This window comes from Anguilla rostrata, chromosome 7 (assembly GCF_018555375.3).
Source record: "Anguilla rostrata isolate EN2019 chromosome 7, ASM1855537v3, whole genome shotgun sequence".
Lineage (NCBI taxonomy): Eukaryota > Metazoa > Chordata > Actinopteri > Anguilliformes > Anguillidae > Anguilla > Anguilla rostrata.
In genome coordinates, this window is record NC_057939.1 from 54,749,271 (window position 1) to 54,775,116 (window position 25,846).

The following is a 25,846-nucleotide window of genomic DNA, read 5'->3' on the forward strand; positions in this document are numbered from 1 at the left end:
GATTGTGGGAAGAAACCTCTCATCGGGGTGATTGATGCTGTTGGTAAACACACAGCGGAGCGTGATGGCTCGGGACAGATTGAAGTTTACGGGCCCATCTTGCATTATTGAGAAGCGCGCATGGCCTGAAGGGTGGGGGGACTGAAGGACACACAGACACCGGCAAGTATCATTGACACCGTAACTTCCCATAAACGCTCATATTTTTTTTATTTATGAGATGACACTCCAGTGGGTTTCATATTTTTAAAGGTGTGTAAACCATGAAAGAAAATGGGAACACAATTCAGGATGAAACAGCACCAGTCAGGTACACCTCTTTTAAGGCTTATTACAGAAATGTTTCATTGTGTTCCATTTAAATCGACCATATTCCTTACTTTACAAAAAAAAAAAAAAAAAAACAAGAAAGAAAGGGGGATATTGCACTGGATAATGTAATGAATCAACTTTATTTAAAAACATCTTTACTTTCAAGGGGCTTTATGAGCACTGTTGAGGTACAATACAGAAGGTTGGAAATTACAATACAGGTTCCCTGCTGAAAAATTAAAGAACAAATGCCATGATTTGAAAATGTTTTAAAATTCTAGTAAGGGAGTAAATAGTTTTATCAGATACATTACATTACAAACTCTAAGAATTTCCCTTGATATTTTCTAATTATATCACGAATCAATAGTCAGTCCTGTATCTTTGAAACATCTAAATGCTGTGGTGGTTATGGCCATGAAGAAATCAATATGATCATTGGTTTTACTTACGACTCAGAAGATCGGCACAAAGATACGTGGGAACATATTTTAAGACTTGAAGAAAAATGGCACAGCTGTTTCAAGGTCAAAAGGAGTGGATTACTGGTTGCTAACAGCAGTAAAATGTCCAGTATTAATTCAACTCTAATTCTAATTGGCTTTGGGCCAGCATCAGCCCAGATCCGGGCCAGAATCGCTCGCTATCTGGGTGGCATCCTAGCTGTGCCACACAAGTCCACCAGTGGCAAAATAAATTAATTAATAAACAAACTCAGCAGGAATGAACATCGCAGTCTGTGTTTATTGACAGCTCATTGAACATGCTGGACTGGAGACATATCATATCATACTTTGCAAAAAAATAAAATAAGACAGAATAAATAAATGGCCTCATTTAACATACATGCTACAGTACATGTTTGTTATGCATTAGAATATCTACCTAACTGGAACAAAATGTTTGTTATTGAATGGCCACATGGCTTAATCCCAGCAGAGTTCCTCAGAGATGCTTAGGATTGCTTTGTGTATCACCATGGTTATGACCAACACTGTGCATGCTCACTATATCACCATGGTTATGGCCAACACTGTGCATACTCACTATATCACCATGGTTATGACCCTCACTGTGCATTCTTACTGAGGTGCACGCGACACCACCGGTGGGATGGAATAGAATTTCCTTGAGAGAAGCTCACAGACTTACAATATTGATGTCATATTTCAGGAGAAAACAGAGCACACAAGATATGGGTCACCTACACTGAAATAATGGCTCCTTCTAATATTACACAGGCTTTCAGTTAAATATAATTTTGAATATGATTATGTGTCATAATTCACAATTTCATTACATGTTGTTCATCATTTATTGAATTTTTATGCCTCGTTGTACCGTATAATCCTTCATTATGCTCCCGTAATTGCAAAATAAAGCCATAAAAAGGACATTAAAATATGACCTGGCATCTCACCTTTGAGGGAGGAATGCTAGAGGGAGGCGGTTATTCAGGTTATTCGGTCCAAGTCATCATGTACAGGACAGGTCCATTGACACCTACAGTATATGATGAATAGAAGTTCAGACAGTCATCCCTCACACACACCTCCACACGCTCTCATTGCCCTAGCAACAAATTGATTGGGTTCAGGCCTGGAAGGAATAGTTTATTTGCATTTTTGACAGTTACATCAGTAATCCTGGCCTGGTTAAAACTTTAGAGGGTTTTTGTTGATCCTTTAACACATTTGCGCACCTCCTTGGTAAAGCTGAAAAGGCACAGACTGTTCTTTTCAGAACAAGAGAAAGAAAAGAAAAATAAAAATGATAATTTTTACAGTTTCTGCATTTACATGTTCCAGAGTTCCAACTGACATGGACCAAAGGCTAGTAAGAGGCAGGCAGCAGAAGAATAACATGCGGCATTCAGATTTTGTTTTGCCTTTTCGCTTTTCAAAAATCTGACAGATGCATAATCATGAAGTTTTAATCACATGTCAGAACAAGCATTGCTTACTGCAAAAATAACAACAGCACAAATACCCTAGGAATACAGTGTGTGAGTGTGGTATTTAAGAATCTCGCTCAGAATGGCAACGATGATGCTCAAAATGGCAGTCCAGTTTGGTTTGCTCTGTAAATGAAAAAAATCCTGTATTTAACTATGAAACAGCAGATTAAAATCTGTTAATGTTTTGTTACTAACTTCACAGGCAAAACTTTTTTTGCAGATGGTTTACAAAGACATCCTGGAGAGTGTTCATGATCAGACAATTAGACTCTCAGAGCCAACCGTCAGCTTTGCTTCCCAAAGCACACTTCCTCCTAACAATCTTATTATCATCCAAAATTCAAATATGACAATTCCGTTAATGAGTAAACATTAAATACAGTGCAGGTGTTTTTGGACAGAAATTCCGATTCTGTTTCCAGTTGGCACAGCCTAGAAAATAGACTCTGAATCAGAATTTCATTGGCCGTCACTGAGATGTGTTGCATCCAATCCACTGGCCACAATCCAATTAGCTCCTCAAGTTCTGTTCACAGTATTACTAATAAGAATTGGAGGTATTAATTTGTCAATTCTTGTCCAGATTCAACACTTCTCTGTTGTTTGTTACATTTCTGACCCAAATTCATGGATCGCAGGCATCCGGGTAGTTGACACTAGCATGTCCCCCCCGCCCCCATCCCCCCCACCCTGTTCCCCAACCAAAAAAAAAACAACCCAAAAAAACAGGGTAAGAGGGGAAATTTCCAAGGGTACTTTGTAAAAGTACAGATCAGATTCCTTCTCCCCTTTTTAACAGTTTAACGACATGCATGGCTAATGAGGTGGTTAGCGTGTCTGGACTCAAGCTCCAGCTAATTCAAATATCACACTTTAAGGGCAAGCTGGATTTATAGCAGGAAAGACCAGCGCGGATAATATTACGGGGGCATTCCGGTGGAGTTCCGCCACGGACTGACAAGGAAACATAGCCGCCGCTCTCCTGTGTCCGTGCCGAGTTAGCGCGCGGCTCGTGATGCAGGAGCGGGAAATCCCATCTGGAGATTCCAGGCTAATTATTATTTTAATGAGGTGGGTTTAGCTGTGGACTCAAACGTGTGTATGTGTGTGTGTGTGTGTGTGTGATGCCCTACCGTAAGTGTATACATTAATAGAGAAGGGACATAAATGGGTTGAAAGCTGTTACCGGATCGGTCGAAACAAGACACTGCAAAGCAAGTAGTCATAGTCAATATTTTTAGTTTTGATTAATGGTTTTTGACTTTTATGAAGAAAACATCTATTTAAGTTTGAGTAACGGTAAAGTTATTAATAAATGGAAGTGCTCTGTGGCTGCAATGCTAATTCATACTCTGTATTCACAGATACACTATTTGATCGAAAGTATCTGGACACCTCTTGGTCTGGGGCCCCTTATTTTCAGTGAAGGTGAATCTTAATGCTACAGCATATTATCACATTCTAGACAATTCTGTACTTCCCTGTTGTAATGTACTGTAGAATAATACTGAAATTTGATTTGATACTACCATAACAACATAGAAGTCATTCTATATTTGCGTTTAAGCACAACACATGTAATAAGCAGAGAGTTAAATTTAAGAAATAATATTGATTGACAGGCCGTATATGGAAAAGGACATGTCAGAAAAACAAACAAGATGTCTTTCACAGTGGGGAAATGTGGATGGGTAGCTATTTTGGACATTTTGGACAGCAATTTATATCACAGAATATCTAGAGCACTATCAGGTGACAAGTCACGCAGAAACAAGGGATTGGTTGGATTTGCTAGAGGAGGTGTGAGTGTGTGTGTGCGCGTGCGTGGGGGGGTGGGGGGTTGTGGAGCAAATGGAACTGTTTGAAGTATTATTATTATTATTATTATTATTATTATTATTATTATTATTATTATTAATAAAGTCCCAGAATTCCAGGCTCTGGGGACTGCACATACAAACTGTTGCCGCAAGCACAGAGAAACAATTAAGTGCTGGAATCCCAGCGCCAGGTACACAGGGGCATCCATCTTGTCCTGTCATCCGCTGCGTTTCCAGGCATCCGCGGAGAAAAGCAGGTGTGCACCACAAATCTGCGGATACTTAACCCCCTGACTGCCTGTCCCAGCCTGGCCTGGGGCGCACTGACCCTGTTTAAGGGTGTAGGCCTGCAGCCCCAGTGCTAACACTCCCACTAGGCAGATCAGGCACTGTGCCTGGGGTCCCACCTTCTCTCCTAGGGCCCCGACTTCTCGCCTAGGGCCCCGCCTTCTCGCCTAGGGCCCCGCCTTCTCTCCTAGGGCCCCGCCTTCTCACCTAGGATCCTGCCTTCTTCTCGCTTTCCTTTGACAACAGAAGAATCCGAAGGTGCAAGTGTTTTGGAGGAGCCCCCAAATTATTTTTGGCCTAGGGCGACAAAAAGTCAAGCGACGGCTCTGTGTGGCTGAGGCAACAGAACCTAAATCCAAATAAAATGAGGGGGCCACACCTGCTCACCTGCTCACCATGCCAACCACCTCAGTCAGGTATATTATATGTGGATAACTGAACACAGTTATCCATGTGGATGACTGAACACTGCAAATGTTCCATATACTTGAAAATGAGGAAATTAACCGAATGCACATCTACATGTCATTTGAGTCATGGCTGAGACCCTATGAATGGATGAGAAAATTCACTCAGCCACTGCTAACATCTGGTCTAATACACTGCAGAAAACAACTGCGGATCGCAAACACACAGCCAGTCTTTTTACCTGAAGCCCCACATTGTGTTTCCTTCACTTTAAAATCCAGCACTTTTTTTTTTTTTTGAAAGAAATCGCACTTCCTTTGCACCTCAGGCAAGAGGCCATGTGGAAGAGAAGCAGACAGGTATAAATCAGTGTGTGAACAGAAGTGACTGAATGAGTCATCAACACCAGCTGTGTAACGTCCTAATGCAGCGCCCCCTTCTCTCTCTCCTCTCTCTCTCTCTCTCTCCCTCTCTCTCTGTCTCTCTCTCTCTCTCTCCTCTCTCTTACTCCTGCTGGTGAGAGCTCTGGGAAAGCATATTTTAGCTCTAAAAGGAGAGTTTTAGAAAATTCTGGCGTTCTCGTCTTGTTTGTAATGTGACTCGAGTGCTACAGCCAGAAAGCTCCACAGCTACGCTGCGATCCTGCTCAGTTCCGCGTATTTTTGAACCATTGGGCGAGATCATGAGCTAATCTGAGTACGAGACAGAAGAGCAGAAACAGGAGAAGAAGAAAAAGAAATTATTAGAAATTTGATCAAAACCAAACCAGCTTTGTGAAAGGAGGGGAAGTGACCTCTTGGAGTTAATACATGCTCTCCTTTACTGTAAATCCAGTAATTACCTTTTTAATGATCTCTTAAACAGCCATGCCAAGAGGTGGGAGAACCATGTGCTTAGATTTACTGTAGGTGAAGATATGGGGTCTCCATCATTGTGTATGGACCATGAAATTATCAGGTGTGTGCGTGTGTGTATGTGTGCATGTGAGTTGTGTGTGTGTGTGTTGTGTGTGTGTGGTGTGTGTGTGTGTGTGCATGTGTATGGTGTGTGTGTGTGTGTGGCGTGTGTGTGTATGTGCGTGTGTGTGTGTGTGCATGTGTGTAAGCAGCTCATCACCACCGTCCTCATTTTGGTCAGTTTGAAATTTAACATGAACTCTATCCCTCATTCAAGGTCAAGCTCAACCACATCCCCGACAAAGTATAAATCAATCATCCATAAACATTTGCATAATTACAGTTTATCTAACAACTTGACCACAGGCATCAATTACACAGCACCTGTTTGCAATTACATGTCTAACTGTTGACCAATAACATAGGTAAATATGCCGAATGTGTAGCCCCAAAAACATGAACAATGTAGCGCAGTGTAGCAAAGACATCAACTTTAAACATGTTAAAATAACGTTCAAAGTGAAAAATGTTACTGACGAGTCATTGCAATGGAGTGTAAGCAGGCTGTTTATTCCCACACATTTTTGAGTAAAGGAGAAGTAATGGGTCTCATAATTTTAGCTAATTTATTTTGAATCTCTTCAGAATGGCAGTACACGCTGGGTTGTCTGTGTAAATGCTCTGTGTGGTGAATTCTGGGTGATTTCTGTGCAGTGCTGTTTGTAGAAGCGTAGTGTGTGAATGCTCTGTGTGGTGAATTCTGGGTGATTTCTGTACGGCGTGTGTTTGTAGAGGTGCCGTGTGCAAACACCGTGGGAGGGCATTTTAGGGTTCGGTCACCCCGACCTGAGCAGGGTCCTGCATTCCTTGGGCGTGGCTTTTGAGGGGAGGGGTCCTAGGGGTCGAGAGGTCATACCTCCCCCCGGGCTGCCATACACCCGGGTGCTCCTGGGGAGGTCTCCTAGGCCACCCCCCCTCGTTTCAGCACAGAGGAGATCACATGGGCTGCCATGGCAGCTTTCAGACAAAAGCCCAAATGTTTTACTTTTTTATGAAGTTCAAAAAAAAGTTTAAAAAAAAAATTAATGATAAAAACAAGGTGCAGGGAACAGTCTAGAAATTAATTACCCAGTACAACCTTGCATTTGTCCATTATATATAATAAATGAAAGCCCAAATTATGCAAAAAGGATCCATCCTCTGTCCTAGAAATTAGCCTCTGTCCTAATAATTACAAATGGTGATTGGGTAGTGGTTGTGAGTGACTTGCACTTCAGACTCTTCAGACAGCCAAGAGTTTCTCTTTTCACCGGGAAGCTAAAGATGACTCAACCCTTACCATGGGGACGGCGACACACGCTTGGTTCAGTGTGTGACTGAACCCTTCCACCACCCCTGCACGGAGGCACTTGACTTCGCTTTGGCTCAAAGGTCGTAACGCTGACATAAACAGGCGACCGCTCCGGCTGACGCGCTCTGGAAAGTTCCCGCGCGCTCCCTCGAGCGGATCGAGCGGCTGAACCGCGATTATCCCGCCGGGGTCGGGATCACACTTCCTTGTGTCTGAGGAGAGCCATTCCTCACCGCTGACAAAGGTGTGGTACGCTGCGAGGCAGGAAGTGCGCGTTCCCTTGGAAACGCCGATGCAGTTTCACGCAATCTGTTGAGAGGAGACTTTTTACCTGGATACCCTTCAGATCACAGAGCAAGTTGCAGTAATGGAAATTCTCACATTTACAGTGAGAATAACAATCAAAAGAAATAAGTGAATTTGAGTCATATGGGCAACATTTAAAAAATAAATCTGGAACTCCTAAATAACTGGTGAAAAACTTTTTGACACCTGCGTTCCTGCTGCTCATTATATGTAGTCCTGTAATTTACAAGATAAATAAAAAGTCTGCTGCCTCATGTCTTGTCATTATACAAACAACAGTTCCACCATCATTCATAAGAAACTGTGAGAAGAAGCCGTATAGCGAAGTATACAGTAACACCGTTGCCTTTGTGAAATCTGAGAAATGAATGGGGACATGTCTTAGGGGCAGATAAAAATCTCAGTGACCCCCAGCACTAACAGCTGGTCTAAGACCATCTGGAACACCTGCCGCTGAATCGTTCTCTGGAATTTGGGGAAAGGTCGGGAATATTATGACATCAGCTGACTGGTGAGTTGAAATGCCTGTCGTCAAAGACAGATGTGAAGACCGTTCTCACTCAATAGCCTGGCAGTGAGGCATTGGTGTGCCCCTACCCACAGCCTCGCCCTGTGATAACACACAAACTAATCTTGGTTTAACCAGATAGGACATAAATCAAATTGAACATCCTATTTTTCTCTCCTCAGAAAAGACTAATCTAAGTGAACTCTGTGTAAGGAAGGCCACCTGACTGTTCAGAGAGAGCTTCAGCTAAGGATTTATAAAGCATACAGAAGTTAACAAATTTAATGTAGTTTTATCTTTGTGTTTCCTATTCCATTACTGTTGGGTATAACACACACACACACACACATACACGCACACACACACCACACACACGCACACACACAAGCACATATGAGTCGCACCACAATCATTTGTCAATTTTTAAAGTCTAGTTCCTAGAGACACTTCAAACGTGGAATCTGCTTTACGGAGACAATCAAGGGGAAACTATCCTGGCTCGACTGCCGAAACAACCTTTAATCGCAGTCACAGAACTAAAGTCAGTTCAATACAAATGTCTCCACCGCCCCTAAATTACATGCTGACATAATCGGGGAAATTGGGCCAGTTTTACATCAGCAAATAACGCTGCGGAGAGAAACGTCTTTTGATTGAGGCAATCAGCTGATTAAAGGGAGAACAAAGGCTCCAGTAATTACTGAATGTTCGTGTCGCATCCATGTGGTTCCCCCTCGGTCTTGCGCTGAGACAGAATCAATTGAACTGAGAACTCGGAGGATGACAGTATCGCCGAAGGTCAGGTCAAATGGGAACAAGCAAAATTAGGCTCATTTCAAATAAAAGTTAAAGTCAAACTACTACTTTTCAGTCCACATAGAAAACATACTGCTATTGCAAGGACTGATCTGTTAGCCCATGTCCATATTTTATGGCTTATCTCCACAGCACAGTTGATTGCAAATCCTACTTTTACTTATACACTTATACTTATACTTATACAGTATACTTAAACATTTACTGATACAGGGCTCAGAGTCCACTTCGATTTGAAGAAAAAATGAGACTCTTCTGTGTAACTCCACATTGAATGTACTTACTGCCTGAGCCAACAGGAAATTGAAGTTATTCACCAGCTGGCTGATTTGTAAGGCTTAACTTCCTTTAAGTTTATCTTAACATAGCGCGTATGTTAAGCTGGCACATGGTCGGAAACCCTAAACTGAATCTTCCCATCACAAAGTGAGGATAAACCTCAAGTGCTCTGGATAAACCTGTTCAGAAGATGAAGGCAAAACAAATTCAATGGTAAAGGCTGTTTGAGGCTGGTTAAGGCTTGCTTTATGCTAACATGTACACCTCAGATACCATCTCTGCCTCACCTTTTGTGAGCAAGGGAATCACTTTGACCCAGACAGAAAATGGTGCTCTGTAGTCAATCTCAGATCTGCTATATGCTAACCTTCTTACAGGTATGTGCTTTCCTGATAGAACAGCAAGGTGCTACTAAAACAAATACCAAACAGCTAATTTTTCTTACAGAGTCACAGTAAGTGCTGCAAATGTTGAATTAGTAGGACATTATTATCATCAAATGACTGTACTGTTTACAAGATGAAAGTCTTCAAAAAGCCATTCTTTTCTTGGAGTTTTTTTGTAACAGGGCTGTGGACCGTGCACTCCCCCTAGTGGTGGACAGCCTGTCTCACATGTCCCTCTTCTTAATAGGAGATTAATGAGACCACAACAGGTTGTTCAAACATGGTCCAAGGGCCCAGTATGTATGCAATTTATTATCTCCTGACCTCATGATTGATGGAAACATGTTTAATTACATATCTGTTGTTTTAACTTTAAACTAATTTCAACACAACGTCATTTTGCAGCACTATAGCTGCGTCTTTTGAACTCCACGTGCCCCAAAAATGGCTTCCAGCCAGAGATTCTGTATCCATGCCTACAGCTATTACAGACACAACATTGATTATTTAAGCTGGATGAGAAACATGCACTGCATTAGGTGCAATGCAATGCAGCAGCCTCTGTACAGTAGTAGGAGTGAAATAGGACCAAAATTCAGGTCAGACATTATAGGTACAGTAGATGGCAGCAATAGGCCAAAATACTGTTCAAAGGATCAAAATAAAACAGTTATTTGGGAAATTGTGTAGAAAACTGACATTCATTGAGTTTTTCATTGGCAGAATTATGGCTTCAACCTTGTTACCTTGACTCAAGAATTGTTAAAATGGTAATCAAGGCCAAGATAAAAGATTTTGTGCTAAAATTAACTTTAGTTAGCTAAATAAGCAAGCTATTTATTATTGTAAAACAAAAAAGTCTGGAGCATCACAGATGCAAAATGAGCCCTTCAATGGTGCAAAATAAAAGCGATGCAGTTAGGTGCTACTGTGTCTTCATCAGAGTCATGTAAATGAGACATAGTCATTTAGATGTTTATCATTGCCTTATGAGTGAAGGAATGAGTGTGTTATATAGAGACCATATGCCATACTGCCCCTCCACAGGGAACAAAAACAACAATCTAGACGTCTAGAGGGGTGGAAATCAGGTCGAGAGAAGTTTTGACATAAACGGACTAGGTTAACCCCAACATGGCTCAGGTTTTATCCAGGTACAGCCAGAATATGTTCTAGTCGGCTAGAAAGCTTTTCACTTTTCACCTGAAAGCCCAGATGGTGTTTCACTGACTTTTCACTGCAAATGTGTTCACTGGGTCATTATACCATGCAAAGTAAAGAGTAAATCAGAATTAGAGTAAATTTTTATACAAGTTGTTTATTTTCATTTAAATGTGACTACCAAGCGTGAAAGCACAAGTACTGTGAACAAATGTATGAAAAGTATACTCAGTCCCAATCTATACCTTTCTACATGTCTGTTTTTATTTTTATTTTATTTTGAGAGTTTTACTTGTTCCCATACTCATGTTTCAAAAGCTATTTAACTTTAGAAAAGTGATACTATTTACAGAAACTGGTAATAAATCTTCCTTCCAGCAACTGGTATGAAGTTCTCCCCCATAAGTCCAAATGATGTCATCACAGCCGATATTCAATATTTATATTTCCAGGGTAATTTTTTTTTTATGTTGGTGGGGTGGGGGGTGGGGGGGGGGGGGGTGTGAGGCTGCATTAGGACATTACACAGCTGGTGTTGATGACTCATTCAGTCACTTCTGCTCACAAGCTGATTTAAACCTGTCTGCTCTTCTCATTCTTATGGCCTCTCGTCTGAGGTGCAAAGGAAGTGCGATTTCTTTCTTCTGCTGGATTCTGAAGCACAGGAAACACAATGTGCGCTGTCACTTCAAAAGACAGAGGGTGACTGTTTTTCTATTTTTGGGACCAGAGCACATATTTTTCCGGTGGTGTGAATTGTATTACTTTATTAGCCAGGCGAACAAATGCGAAACAATCTACATATAGCGGTTTTCTGGCAAACAGAAAAGCCATGCACATCTCCAAAGGCATGTAATTCATTAATTCATCCATTTATTCATTCATTCATTCAAATATTTTTGTGTTTCACTATAAACAAAAACTCACTTTACTTATAAAATGTTGGTGCTATTTTCTGACCAGTCCTTTCTATGTTATGTTTTCCACCAGGAGAGACTACTGGGAAAAAGCTATCCAGCACAGTGCAGGTACTTACCATTACAGTACTGAGATAAACGTGAAGCAAAATACCTGGTAGTCATTACTGTATATCTGGCTTGCAGCGAACAAATTTATTATAGAAAGATAAGCAATCATGCGCAGATTGGCATCTACAGATTATAGTACAAGAAGCCACACAAAGACATGACAGTTTCCTTCTGGCTTCTGAAATTCTCATAAAATGTTCACATAATATACAGACACGTGTTCATTATGTTTATGTTATTTATATTAATTTATTTTTTCCCCCACCAGTGTCCTATGTACAGTTTATTGCACAGAATATGTTTCTTTTCTGCTGGTTGCAGAGTACAGCTTAGCTGGCCACATCCATACGACTCAGTGTATAGTAAAGTGTGAACCTTGTGCTTTTAAATACACGTTACATTAGTTCATTATTTCACAAATGATGTATTGATTGAATTTTCTGTTACAGGACGATGTTCATATAAAGGGGTCTCAACGTACAAAGAAACTTAAACATTCCTTGTCATTCTAGTGCCATATAGGAGCTTAGTAGTATCCCACTCACACCTCCAAAAATAGAACCCTGCTGTCTCAGCTTGACTCCGACAGCTGCTAGAGTTCTCTCTTTCAGAAATACATGCTTCTTTCTTCCACTCCTCCTGCTCCTTCTCCTGCTTAACCTTCTTTGTCCGGTTTAAATTCCCCAAATATAAAAGCCCTCAAGCCCAAGTATTTCAAGGCCAAAGGAAGGCCCCAATCTGGGCTGGACAGGTTCTGTAGAAGACGCTACAAATGATGGATTTTTGCATGAAGCCACTTTGTCTGGATAAATACTGATGGGTTCGCTAACGCCAAAACCACAGAACTTGAAGAATTTCATGCATTGTTACTGGTTCCTATTATAATGTGTCCTTTTTGTTGTTATGAACTCTTTTTATTTGGATTAAAACTGAAGCTGTTATCACTGGCTATGTGGCATATTTTACAATGTAACCAAAGGCCACCCCACTATTATTGCGTCTCAGGATGTTAAACAGACCCAGAGTCCGGGTGGGGTTTTGCTGGAAACAGATATCAGCCCGAGGGGTTCCCAGGACTGTGTGCAACTCATCTCATATACAATGGAATGAAAGGTTACAATGGCATGACTCAATATTACAACAGATCGAATTGGTAAACTATAGGTAAAGTACTCGCCTGCTCATTTTAAGTGTCCTTGTCTGCAGAGCTTGAGGCAGTAAATAGGAATGAGAACTTATGCATAATTATTATGACCACAAAGTGGAAACACAAAACATTTTCATGTTTCGGAAAACCACACACAATGGATCAATTTATTAAAACTCCTCTGGGTGATTTTTTTCACCATTCTTTCATTTTTATCTTCTTTATTTGTTTCTGTATATTTTTTCTTGTCTTTTCTTCTTTTGTTTTGTAGCTTGTTGTGAGATATGGCAATTTTTTTCTTTTTTTGCACCATTGTCCTGCTCCCCCAGTGTGGGACAGATTGGATAATTTGACATTAGGAAAAGAAAAGCAGTTCTGTCATTTCCCTTCCTGTATCCATCTCACTTTAGGAGACGGGCATGACTGTTTACTTTATCCACAGAGGTCAGCTGCGGTTTCTGTGTCTATTGTTTTACAAATCTGTTGTATGCTTGGGTTGTATCGGAAAAGTTGTTTCTTGGATTGCTGTTGACTGGAGCTCAGCAGGAATACTTTTTAAAAGAGAATAGAAAAATTCATGAACCATTTGCACAGTGAATGTTGATATAATCACTGCAATATCCCCATTATGATTGTATATATGACAGAAAACTGAGACTACATGCTCAATAGGCCATGCCTTTTAAGGTTGCCAGTGGTTTAAGACAATATTAAACAGACATAGGAAATTATACCCATTTAAGGTAATAACTCTTTTATTTCAGAAAGACTTATCAAATGTAAGAGATATTGGCGAAAAATATGATTCGCTCCGCAGTGCAGACAGGGTTTGTGATGTGAGAAAATGTCTGACTTTGGGTTTCTGACTTCCGGTTCATTGGTGGACACAGGCCCTGAGAAGCAGCAAGTGGGGATGGAATGCAGGAAGTGGGGATGGAATTCAGGAAGTTGGGGATGGAGTGCAGGGAGTGGGGATGGAATTCAGGAAGTTGGGGATGGAGTGTAGGTCCACGAGAGCACGTGTGCCGCCAGGCTCAGGGTGCAGGAATTCCAGCAATGCGAGCGGAGCGAGTGGGCAGCCGGGACGAGCGTGGGACCAGCCTCAGTCTTCCCGCTGCCTTCCAGCCTGGTGGAGCTCCCTCGCCCAGCCGATACCTCCGCAGACAGGTGAGTTCCATACCTGCAGTCCTCTGCACCTCCGGCGACTGAGCAGGTCCTGCTGAATCTTCTCTCTCAAATCACGGATCAGCCGTTATCCTGTCAGGCTGAGGAACCCTACATCCAGTTCATGTTTATATCCTCCTACAGTAGGTTTGCACACCAAGGGTTTTGGATTTCCTGCTCCTTTTTCCAGTTGAATGTACCGTTTCTCGCAACGTACATTGCGAAGGTATTGGCTGTGTTTTTTGCTGTTGTTGTTGAGGCTTCTACGCCAGGCAGAAAGAGCTTTGGACATTTGAGAGTGGTGTATTTATAGTCTGTCACATGTTGCTGTTGATGAGGGGGGAGAGGGGTTTTTTTGTGGCAGCTGCTATCTGTCTGTTGGACGCCATTCTCAATGGCCCTGTCTCTAACTTCAGTAGATAAACCAAAAGAGCAGAGCCTGTTTTTGAGCAGAACCAGAGCTGATTGCCGTTCCTGGTACATCCTGGTTAATGCTGTTTTCCTTTTTGTTGTGATATTTTATAGGGCTCCGGTGTGTTCCCTTAAGTGCGCCACAACAATAATCCATGAAACGATGACATTTACTTAGTTACTGGATCAGGGCTTAATGTCTGGGACACCACAGGTCATCCTCTTTGAAGGCCCAATGGCATGGATTTAGACTCATTTTAGACAGTGCTTGATGGATTAGTGTTTCTACAACACTGAATGGCAACATATAGATTAGGCCAACCCTGATGGAAAAAATGAATATACTAAAATATACTGTAAACATCTTACTTTTTTGAATTTAGATTTTTACTGATGCATATATTTCACCGTTGTGTAATATATTATAATATCAACACATAAATCAGCACACTACCAAATTTCCAATTAAGCAGTCTATGCATGTGAATTAAGTCTTTGATTGACTTGTTGATGGAAAGACAAACTAACATATACAATCACATAGCCAGGGACTTTAAAACAGTGCATGTCATGGTCCAGTGTGCCATGCAGCTGAAAATGGAAAATCCTATCTACGTATTGGTGCGATGCAGCGATATGCATCAGGTCTTTCTCACTAAAGGAGAAAGAGATGTTGAGCCCCGAGGCAGAGAGGGCCGCTGGCCTGCATCGCTCCTCAGGGAGCTAATAAAAGCGTGGCATTGTCTTGGCCGGGAGCGGGCTCTTAAGCTTTGGCTCATTCCTGCTTTGCCTCGGACCCAAGAGCCGATTTTATGCCGCGCATATATTTCACGGAATCATATCAAACGAACTCCTGTCAGACATTATTTTGACAGGAAGTCCCCTGTTGAGCCGCTGAACGCGCGGGTGTGATATTTACGGAGGGGAGACGGCTGGTGTGGCGGGGATCCACAGGCAGACTCAGAGTGCGAGTTGCTGTTGGTGTGAACTGCAGGCCCATTCGTTTCTTCACCATTATGCAAAGGAGCACAAAACTCTTACGTGTGCGTACTTATTTTCAACCCACAAGCCTGATTAAATTGATTTGAGTTTGACTTAAAAAAAAAAAAATAATAATAAAGTTTAAAGCCAAGATGCTTTGATCTAGAATATTATCAACTCCAGCTATTTTGATGTTTCCAGTGATCTCATCTGAGCCTTGTTTTCATGCAGTGCCAGTCATTGTTTTTCAGCACCACCCCATGCTAAATGTTAGTTGTTGTTTTTTTTTTCAAACTCCACCCAATAAAAAATAATTATTTTCTTCCTTTGTCAATAAAAATAAAAAGCTCTTGCCAAGTTCAAAATGTCAATGTCAGACCTGAAAAAAACAATATGAGGATAAAAAGAAAAGAAAAAAAAAACTGTTTGAGGCCTGAATAGCACAAAATCAATGATGGGGGCAGCAGTGTATACACACACACACACACACTCTCACACACACATACACACACTCACACACACACAGCTGCCTACATTGAGGTGCTGATGAAGTGAGTGATATTGATATGGGGCATGTCTTTGCAGTATTTCAGAAAAATACAGCATGTGGGAAAATGAAGAGTTTGAAGGCCAGAACAAATTCACAGTCAGCAAGAGGCCAAAGACAGCTGGCCACAGCTAAGCAGATCATTTGGAAAGCCAGCATGGACGTTTCTTTCAAGATCCTGAAAGAGTTCGAATGAGATCTCGGTTCTTAAGTTCACAGCTACAAAATTAGAGCAGCTGATGAAAAAATGAATACTACTAATAATAATAATGAGCAGGGTTTGTATTAGCCCAGAATTAATTATTAATATTCAGCTAATTAACAAATGATGGTCTTCAATCAACCTTGATAAGTAGAACTAGGTGGCTAAAACAAAAACCTGCACCCACACCGGTTCCTTTTGGATGAGATCAGACACCGCTGTATTGTAAAATGTGAAGAACAGGAAGTAGTTGTCTGAATGGGAGAAGATGCATTGTAATCACAGCCCTTTTACAGGATATCCTGTACCTACATGAATTTGGGTTTTGGTGTTTTTGCGTAATATTTCAGTCAAACTTATTTACCTACTCTCTCTCTGTGTTTATGTGTGTGTGTGCATGCGCATGTATGTGTGTGTGTGTTTCAGGTTCCTGGCTCCCTCTATCATAACTATGTCAGGCCGCACTCCACCTCTGACTAAAATGGACCAAAAGACAGGCGAATCGGATCAGATAATGGAATACTTCAAACAGCAGGTGCAGCTGCTGAAAGAGAAAGCAAGTAAGACCATCCACTCAAATTCAACATCAGCATGTTTCCTAACAAGCTCTGGAGATACTAAGCCCATGTATCTGTTTATGAGAGTCAGGTAAACCGGTGAAGAGGCTTTACAACCATGGTCCTCAACCCTGATTCTGGAGAGCCACAAGAGCCTCCTGTTTTTGTTTTATTCTTAAAAATCAGCCACCATTTCAGACCCAAGAATCCAGATGTGTTGGGTTAATGGTGTATTCGACTGCTTGAGTTGATCGATTAAGTGCCAGATCGCAGCATAAAAACCAGATGGCTATACAACACTCCAGGAGCAGGGAGGAAGACCACAGCTTGAGCAAGATCACAGCAACACAGTTGTGTAGAGTGTAATTAAAGCATGGTGATGATTAAAGTTTCTCACACAAAGTGCTACAGGCCTCAGTCCGAGAGGAGAAGAAACTGCTGGTGGAAAACGCCAAACTGAAAAAGGACATCGAGGATCTTAAAAAAGTACTGCAGGAGAAGCAAAAGAGGAGAACAGGTGAGGTCACATCCTGGTCCGCTCTCAGTGTCGGTCTGTTTAGTTTTACAGGAGGTGTCAGGGACTTCTGTGACTTCATATGACTCATGTGCAGCATTGTGTATACTGAGGGAGGACGGCTCTGTCAATGCAAAATATGCAATAAATTATCACATTATCTAATCAAATATAATTTGGCTTCAATGTCATAACAAGCGCATAGGGTTGTTTACAATAATGTTGCTTGCAATACGTGAGATATTTTCACAATTTTCCCTGAGCAATTTGCAACACATTTTCTTGTACTCTGGTTGTTGAAACAATTATTTTCTTAAATGTAGGACACTCAGTAAAGGTGGTAATAACATTGGTAACTGGTTTACTTCTATGTTAATGGCTGTCATGTCTGCTCTAGTATACTGTATATATACAGTCAGCTATGATAATTACTTAATTAAACTAAATTATCAGTTTAAATTCAGTGGCCAGATAATGTATTTTTCTTTAAAAACACAAAAGCTGAGAATGTGAGAAACAGTAACAATCTCTTAGGAAGCCCGGACACACATTTAGATTTTACAGATTCTGGAATACTGTCTAAAAACTGTATTTAATCCTTCAAGACTATTTCTGTTTTAAAAAACTCAGTTGTTAATTTGAGAGCAGTTAAATTGTTCGCTAGAGGTTGATAATTCATACTAACCAATAAACGAAATTGCATGTGCTTCATTTTATTCATTTGGCATACTTAAACAGTGCAGCCACCACATAAATATATTTTATTTTTCATATTTCTTACTGTTTTGTTCAATCTAAACAGGACATTGTCAGAGGCTCCTAATATGTATTATTTATTTTTTTTATTTTTATTTTTATTTTTTACAGTTTTAAGCATGCATGAATTAAATGTGATATCAGCTACACTGCTGTCACACTAAATCTGTGTTGTTTGCCTGGGAAATTGCCATATTCCTCAATACTGAAGTTCCAAATTGTGAGGTGGGTGAAAAGGGGAAAATAATTTTGTGGAAATCTTTCTTTGTTCGGTAAACTGTGAAATGTTTTGGGCTTTGAACTTGAGATAATTTTTTCCCTCCTGATATTCAGAAAGAAACAGCACCAAACAAAACAAAACAAAGGTGCTTTGTGCTTTGTTTTCACAGGAAATATTTAAATCAAATTTCCTCAGCTGTGGTTTTTATTTATTTTATTTTTTTTTTACTGTGTGCAATACTGCACTTAAGGCTGTTTTGAAGTTGAAGGCTATATTTTGTCAATTTGTAGTTTTCTCAGATATGTCATTTTAACATCAAAGTATTCATATCATGAATGCATCCCACTGATTGGAACTGTGTTTCATATCTTGTGTGATCATGAACTTGAATAATGATTCTGAAACCCATAAAGTCTTCTTTTGAGAATGTTGGCTTGTAAGGTGACAATTCTGGAAAACACAACGCACTTTTGTGTGCGTGTGTGTGTGTGTGCGTGCATGTGCGTGTTCTTATGAACCTATTTCCATTCCAGGGGCAATCAGTTCATGCCTGGGGCGTAAAAACAAAATATGTTTTTCCAGCTTTCCACGAATGTGTGTTTCCCACAGTCAATTTTCCTGCTACCTGTAAGTCCATTAAACTGTATTACTAAACCAAAGGAAATCACACTTTTACCAAAACTGCTTGTCCAACCCCTGTCCTCTGTCTCACCTCTTCAGCACGACAAGCAACCCCTGCCCAGAACGCCCCCAAATCCACCGCTCCGGAGTGTGGTACCCCGACGGCCCAGGCTGTGCCCGCTAGCTCCACCCCCTCCGCCGTGGACAAGAACCCGCAGAAGAACGAGGGAAGACGGAGGAGAGCAGAAAGGAAGGGTAAATGTGGGCAAACTGTTCTAACAGTCAAAGAGTCCTGTACTTTTTACCCTTTGATTAGAACGTGTTTTCATTTGGAATTCTATGTCAATGTTCTAGAACTCCATCGCTTTCGCCCGCCAGTAGTGACTGTTACAACATCAGCATTAGAATGTTCAGTTTTTAATGCCGATGTAACAATCACTACAGGCAGTATTCTAATCACATATTTGTGATCTCACTCCTCAAAGGGTTGGCGGGTAAAAAGGATCAGGCTAAGCATTCAGATGTTTCAAGTGTATTAGTCTTCATCAGTGAAATAACTCCAAAGGCAAATGAAAAAATATTACCTCAGGTGTAGATGTTAATTCACAAAGAAAGGCTAATAGCCACATTTTCTCAGTGAAGCCAGCCAGGTAAATCTAAAGGTTTGTGCCTGAAAACTCATGACAAACAGTCATTAGGTTGTTGGCCCATTTTCGTGTCCACTCCCAGGCCTTGTGAACACCTCTCTTAATTCCTCCCATACAATTCTTCTTCCACCTTGTGACTGGTATCTTTTTCTGAACATGCCAAAGGAATGACAGCCCCTCACCATGACCATGGCCACGCCCCTTAACCCTGATTGGCCCAATGAGGACCAAGGTCTTGAGGCACAAAGAATGTACAGTTGTGCTGACAAATCTTAGAGGGAACACACTGTCGGCACACCCTACGTCGCCATTTGCATTCCGGTGTGGATGTGGCTGGTCAATCTATTGATTTGATACATTCTCAGTCTATTTCCAGGAGAGGGATTCAATGAGTTTCTTGCTTGTGGCAGCAAAACTGAAAGGAAAAGGCTTGAATTTAATGAAATTGCATTCTTTTTTAAGCCTACAGATTCAAAAGTTAACTATCTTTCCTCCTTTTAGATTGCATGCCAAGGTCTCTCATTTTGAGTCTCATATTCTAATATTGCATCACTGGAATTCTTTTGTGGGTGATACTGTAGAATGAGTCCCAAAAGCTTTTTTTTTTTTTAAGTTTTGCTTATATCAAATTTCATCACAACTTTCTGTTTTTAAAATTACTGCTTGACCAGAAATTTGATTTGATATGAATTCCATTCAATCGTGGTTTTTGCATTAGTGAAAAGTACTTTAAAATGACCTTCACACGAGAACATGAGACACCATCATTATTCCATCATTGACTGTCCATTTAAAAAAAAATTGGTTTCAGACCAAAGTTATTTCACTTACAATTTTCACTGCCATTTTTAATCTGATCTATGAACCTGAAATAACAATTAACGCACTGTATGGTTATCCAATATTTTCCCATGAATGTGAAGCATTATTTAAAAAATGATTAACATTGATTATTGACCCAGATGATATGCTGTACTCTAAAATACACTTAAAAAAAACTTGTCATCTATCATATTTTAAAAAGAATTCACTGTACGTAATTAAAATAAAAACCTTCAGCTTTTTTGGACTATTATCATTGAAATCCGTTTTATGAAGATCTCATTTTAGGGGCAAGGGGGTTGTAGCTTATAATTCAGCCAGATTTCTGATAACAGGCTCTGTTCTTCCACAGGAATAGACTATTTATAATTTGTTTTCACAAAGCTGGTAGATCCTTTTTTGCTGTTTCCATACTGTACCCTAACCATATTAAAAAAATATTCCACGCTCATCCATCGCTTGGCAAAGAGGGGATTTCTCTCACTTGGTTGCGTGACAGATGTTTCTACATGCTGGTGTACTCAAGTACACGCATCGTACGGAAAATTTTCTGTCTCATGCTTCGAGAGATGGTTTACTCTAGTTATTGCTTTGGCAGATGCACTAAATCCAGTCTATTTATACTTTATGCTTCTATTTTCACATTATAAAATGAAATGTGGTCGTGCACGTGGCCATATATTGAAACAACATGGAATTTTGCTCTAAACTGCACATAGTAAAATATCAAGTGTTAATTCTACCCTTACATGGTGCATGTGAGCCCACTAGGGACTATATGTACACTGTAAGAGTTGAACATTTTACTGTGTAATCGTGAAATTACTCTAAAGGCAAATCCTCTGTGATGCATTGTGATCTAATGTCATCTCAGGTAAAGATGGCCAAAAGCAGATATTAAATGCTGGCATCTCAATGGCTTCTGGGCATCAGTATACGTGCAAATATGTTCAGCTGAAATAAAAGAGGGTAATGCTGTAAGACAGATGCTGCTTAATGGTAGGCTGTTCTGAAGAGACCATATTAGCCAACCCCAGGGTGAAAACAAGGCGTGCTTGATTTCCAAGTTGAGGGCCTGGATTATCACTGCAATATCACTGAGCTGTTTTTTTTGTGTGTGAAATGAGGGACCAAATGTTATCTTCTAAGAGTTGAAATAACACAGTTAAAACTTGAATTAACACTGTTAAGAGTTGAAATAGCACTGCTGGAGTTGACTCAACACTGGACGTTTCTCCATGCAGGAGAGAGGAGGGAGAAGAGGCTGGACTCGGCGGCTCTAGACCAGGAGCCGAAGGTGGACGTGTCCCGGCTGGACCTCCGGGTGGGGCGCATCGTAACGGCCCGGAAGCATCCGGACGCCGACTCGCTGTTCGTGGAGGAGGTGGACGTGGGGGAGGCCGCGTACAGGACGGTGGTCAGCGGCCTTGTGAAGGACACCCCTCTGGAGCAGGTACTGTACCCCAAACGTGGGCACTGGACACGCCATACACGACTCAGAGAACATGGCCTAACATTTCACTTTGGGGAATTCCCACTCAGCCATGATGTGGGGTGGCAGTGCAGTATAATGGTTCAGGGGTTGGTCTTGAAAAAAAGGTTCCCCAGTACTGCTGTTGTCCCTTGAGCAAGGCACTTAACCTGCATTACTTCAGTATGAATCCAGCTGTATAATTAGATGCAATGTAAATGTGTTGTGAAAAAAGTTGTGTAAGTCGCTCTGGATAAGAGCATCTGCTAAATGCCTGTAATGAAATGTAATATTACTGTTCATGGAATCTTTATTATTTTTTCCTCTTAGCATCACGTTGGGTAACAGGCACTCCACTGCTTTCAGGCCTGTTACAAATGTTTTGGATATGAAAAACACATCAAGGGATTGTCAGTTGAATTAGAACCTAATGATTCAGATTGACTTCTTTTATCGTTGGCCAAAAGACCTTTCGACCGCAAGGTTTGACGCATTACATGGCTCCACTTAGGAATGGTTTACGGCTTCATTTTCATTAGAAAACGGCCAAAAATCAGTCCTTTACTTAAAGTGGAAAAAATTAAATATTTAAATCAGATGTCCCTTTTTGTGTTTTATTTTGTTTTTGTTACATTATTCAGAGTAACTATGCCATCATGCCATGTTGGCAATAAACACAGTGAACAGGGCCAATGCTTGTCATTACCCCTTTGAAAAAGCCATTTTATGTCTATAACCATATATGTTAGGTTTTAAAATTTTGTCTCAGTTTAAATCCCTGAAATCTAGAGTTACAGACATCAAACAGTAATCGAAAAACTAATAATATCATTATTTATTTAATGTGAATCATTTATTCTGAAGTTCCATTTGAAGAAATAAACAGCCAGATTGCATTCTAGGCTTTATTATTATTATTATTATTATTATTATTATTATTATTATGTTGGACCGCAAAATCTAAGCATATATGAAGGGTAAATCAGGGGATTTGGGGCAACTGAAAATCGCTGAGCTTATATTTTTGTTCTGCACCAGACTAAGTCTCTCAGGCTAAACATGAAGTATCACCCGTTATCACAACATGGATACTGCCAGTATCATGTGCTTCCCCAATTTATATATAACCTCATCCTGTGCCACCTGTTCATATGGATGGCAACAAGCAAGGCCTGAGAAATTAAGGAGGCTGACTAAGTCTAAAGCTGATGAGTTTGTTCATGTTTAGATTAAGCTTGGGTTGTCTTTTTGTGTTTTCAACGACCGGTTGAAAGTTAAATGTGTGTTTATAATAGTAAAATGTGTGATACATTTACAGTGTGGGAGACTTATAGTCAGCACAGCTGGGCGTTTAAGTGAAGAAAACAAAATGACTCCTTGCCGAACTCCTCTGTGGGTTGTTTTTTTTCTTTCTTTCATTTTATCAGAGAAATAGATGCATATTTACGAAAGCTCGAAAAAAGACAGGGTCCCTGCCATCGTGAGCATTGTTTGTGCCTGAAACGCCGTCGCTCCTTTGGGTCTGTAGGTCTGATGCTCAGATGTTTTGGGCGTACGGACCATTTGTGAGTGGTGAAGGAGTGCCTGTGTGATGCACATCCCAGAGAGTTCTTCTTGGCGTTAAACGTAATTGGGCCTCCACCAAACACGACTTCAGATGGAACACAACAAATCCTTTCAATTAAATCTAATTTGTTATTGCGGTTTTATTTCCACAAAAACACAAAGGGCGGGAATTCGTATACCACACGTGCAATTAATTCCATTCAGGAAAAGCAGAAATGTGTCTGCAGTTGGTTTCATCACCCTCTTCCTCTCAAGGAATATCCACTGTTATTGACCTGTCTTTGAAGCTCTGATTTCTAATTGCTTGACAGGATGCAGCAACAACATTTCAGCCGTATGTCCGTAGCACTGAAAATGGCTGAAATTGGTCCATTGCATTAGATGGATGCAATGGACCAATGCAGATGCCCTTATCCAGAGTGACACAACATTTTACGTAGCACTTACATTGCATCCATTTACACAGCTGGATGTCTATTGAAGCAATGCAGGTTAAGTACCTTGCTTTAGGGCGCAATGACAGTGTCTTACCTGAGAATCGAACCTGTGACCTTTAGGACAACTCCTTACCCATTATTCTACACTGTCGCCCATGCATCGTATGTATCATAATGTCTAGTTTAACTTGCATGTCCACAAAACACACAAGTTTGGGAAAAAAAGTTTTTTAAAAAGCAACTGACAACTTCTACCTCTGGCCTTTTTTTGCACAAGAAGGGACCCCCTTAATGTACAATGTAAATAAAATAAATAAACGAGTAAAAATAAACAAGTGCATTTCCTCTTAATCGCAAAGCTGCAGAACCGGATGGTGGTGCTCCTGTGCAACCTGAGGCCCTCCAAGATGCGGGGGGTGCTGTCCCAGGCCATGGTGATGTGTGCCACGTCCCAGCAGAGGGTGGAGATCCTGGACCCCCCCAGCGGTGCTGTGCCCGGTGACAGGGTCACTTTCCAGAGCTTCCCTGGTGGGTGCCGTACCAGCCATGGCTTCTCTGCAGTTTGGCCCAAATGTTGTCTCTCAAGAGCGGAATTAAAACTGTCTGAGTTGAAGTAACACTGAACATTTTATAGGGTAATAACAGCCATCTATTGACCCAATGAGTTCACACAGTTTTGAGCTGTTCAAGAAAAAAGCCCCATAACCCTGGAATGTGAATGAGACTGTTAGCAATGTAGCATTTTCCTGAGTGTTTCTGGTTAATGTAGTCTCTGCGGATTAAAGGTACCTGAGCTCTTTATTCATGGCTATTGTCCTTCTTTTGCAGGAGAGCCGGACAAGGAGCTGAATCCCAAGCAGAGGGTGTGGGAGCGTGTGCAGGCGGACCTACGCACCGACGGAAAGTGCGTCGCCACCTACCAGGGGGCCGCGTTCGAAGTGCGAGGCAAAGGACTCTGCAAGTCCCAGACCATGAGCCACTGCGAGATCAAGTAAAATCATCACAATCATCTGCGTTTAGCCTGGGCTACGTTTCCCAGAATCAGCATAAAATCATCACAATCATCTGCGTTCAGCCTGGACTACGTTTCCCAAAACCAACACGGCTCCAAGATCATCATAAGAGTTCTCATAAGACACATAACTCATATTTCAGCGGTTTCCAAAAACTAACCCTGCACTCAAAAAAACTGTCAAAACTGAAAGACCGCCAATACTGTAGTTTGAACCAACTGACGCCAATAAATATAAATGTCTTGTTTTTTTCCCCTCGATAGTGTTTAGGCGTTATTTCCATTTCTGTCACCTTTTACAGGGTTACATTTGATTGGTCCTTTATTTTAATAATACAATGTCATCATGTGGATGGATGTATTATAGCAGTCATAAAGATTTACGCCAGAAATCTTTCCATGTATTTGTTGCTCAAAATTATGGTCAAAATAAAATTACATTTTTAGCACTGTGCTTTCTTCACTCAGTTACACTGTGTTTGCTTGTCTTTAATAATGTTTTTTCTTTTTTTTTTGCATTTTAGATGCACTGCTAGATGTATCTAGCTTGCCTTATACGCTTTATTGTTTGTCTCGTTGACATTTCAGAATCAATTTGTAGACCTTTTCTTGCCTTGAGGTGAAGCAACCCTTCCCAAGATGCACTTAACAATGCATCATAAGAACATCATAAAAGCTGAGCATAAAACAGGGCTCTGCGCTGAAGAAAAAAAAATGTTTCAGTGGATAAACAAAGATGAAAATTCCATATCCTGCTATAACCCTATTGACAATGACAGAATGCAATGAACCCTCAATAAAAGTTATGAACAGCTGTTATTTTAAAGTGAGTGACAAAGTTATTATTTTGACCTTTTTTTTACTCCACGGTACAGAACGTCTCTATCGAAACGGACCATATCAGAGCATCTGCTACTCTGATGTTTCATGCTGCGCTGTCCATGCTGGGTCCTTTGTCATTTGTTTGGCAAGCTTGCTTGTTTTGGGGAAGTTCATGTGGCTGTTCGTATTCTAATTTAACTGTGCAAATATGCAAAAAAAAAAAAAGAAAAAAAAAAAACTATAATCAACTCCTTCGTGTTTCCAGGAAAGTATTTTTCAATAAATGGGATTTTGACAAGGAATATAAATGACTTCTTCTTTCCAAAAAATGTCATCCCTCAGTAATCAGTAATTAATCATTAGTCTTATCATCTCATTGTCTTTGAATTTATTACACCCTTACAGAGACCATCTTGAAGTACCGTTAATATAG

The 25,846-nt window shown here is 40.7% G+C and overlaps 1 protein-coding gene across 1 annotated transcript; it reads left to right on the forward strand.

Moving 5' to 3' along the window:
- The first annotated feature begins 13,681 nt into the window (after window positions 1-13,681).
- LOC135260088 (aminoacyl tRNA synthase complex-interacting multifunctional protein 1-like) lies at window positions 13,682-25,058 on the forward strand. The gene is made up of 7 exons (XM_064345254.1): window positions 13,682-13,830; window positions 16,395-16,528; window positions 16,929-17,042; window positions 18,736-18,891; window positions 21,350-21,558; window positions 23,939-24,107; window positions 24,408-25,058. Exons 2-7 carry the CDS (start codon window positions 16,420-16,422, stop codon window positions 24,572-24,574), a joined length of 924 nt encoding a protein of 307 aa, XP_064201324.1. The 5' UTR covers window positions 13,682-13,830; window positions 16,395-16,419; the 3' UTR covers window positions 24,575-25,058.
- The last annotated feature ends 788 nt before the right edge of the window (window positions 25,059-25,846 follow it).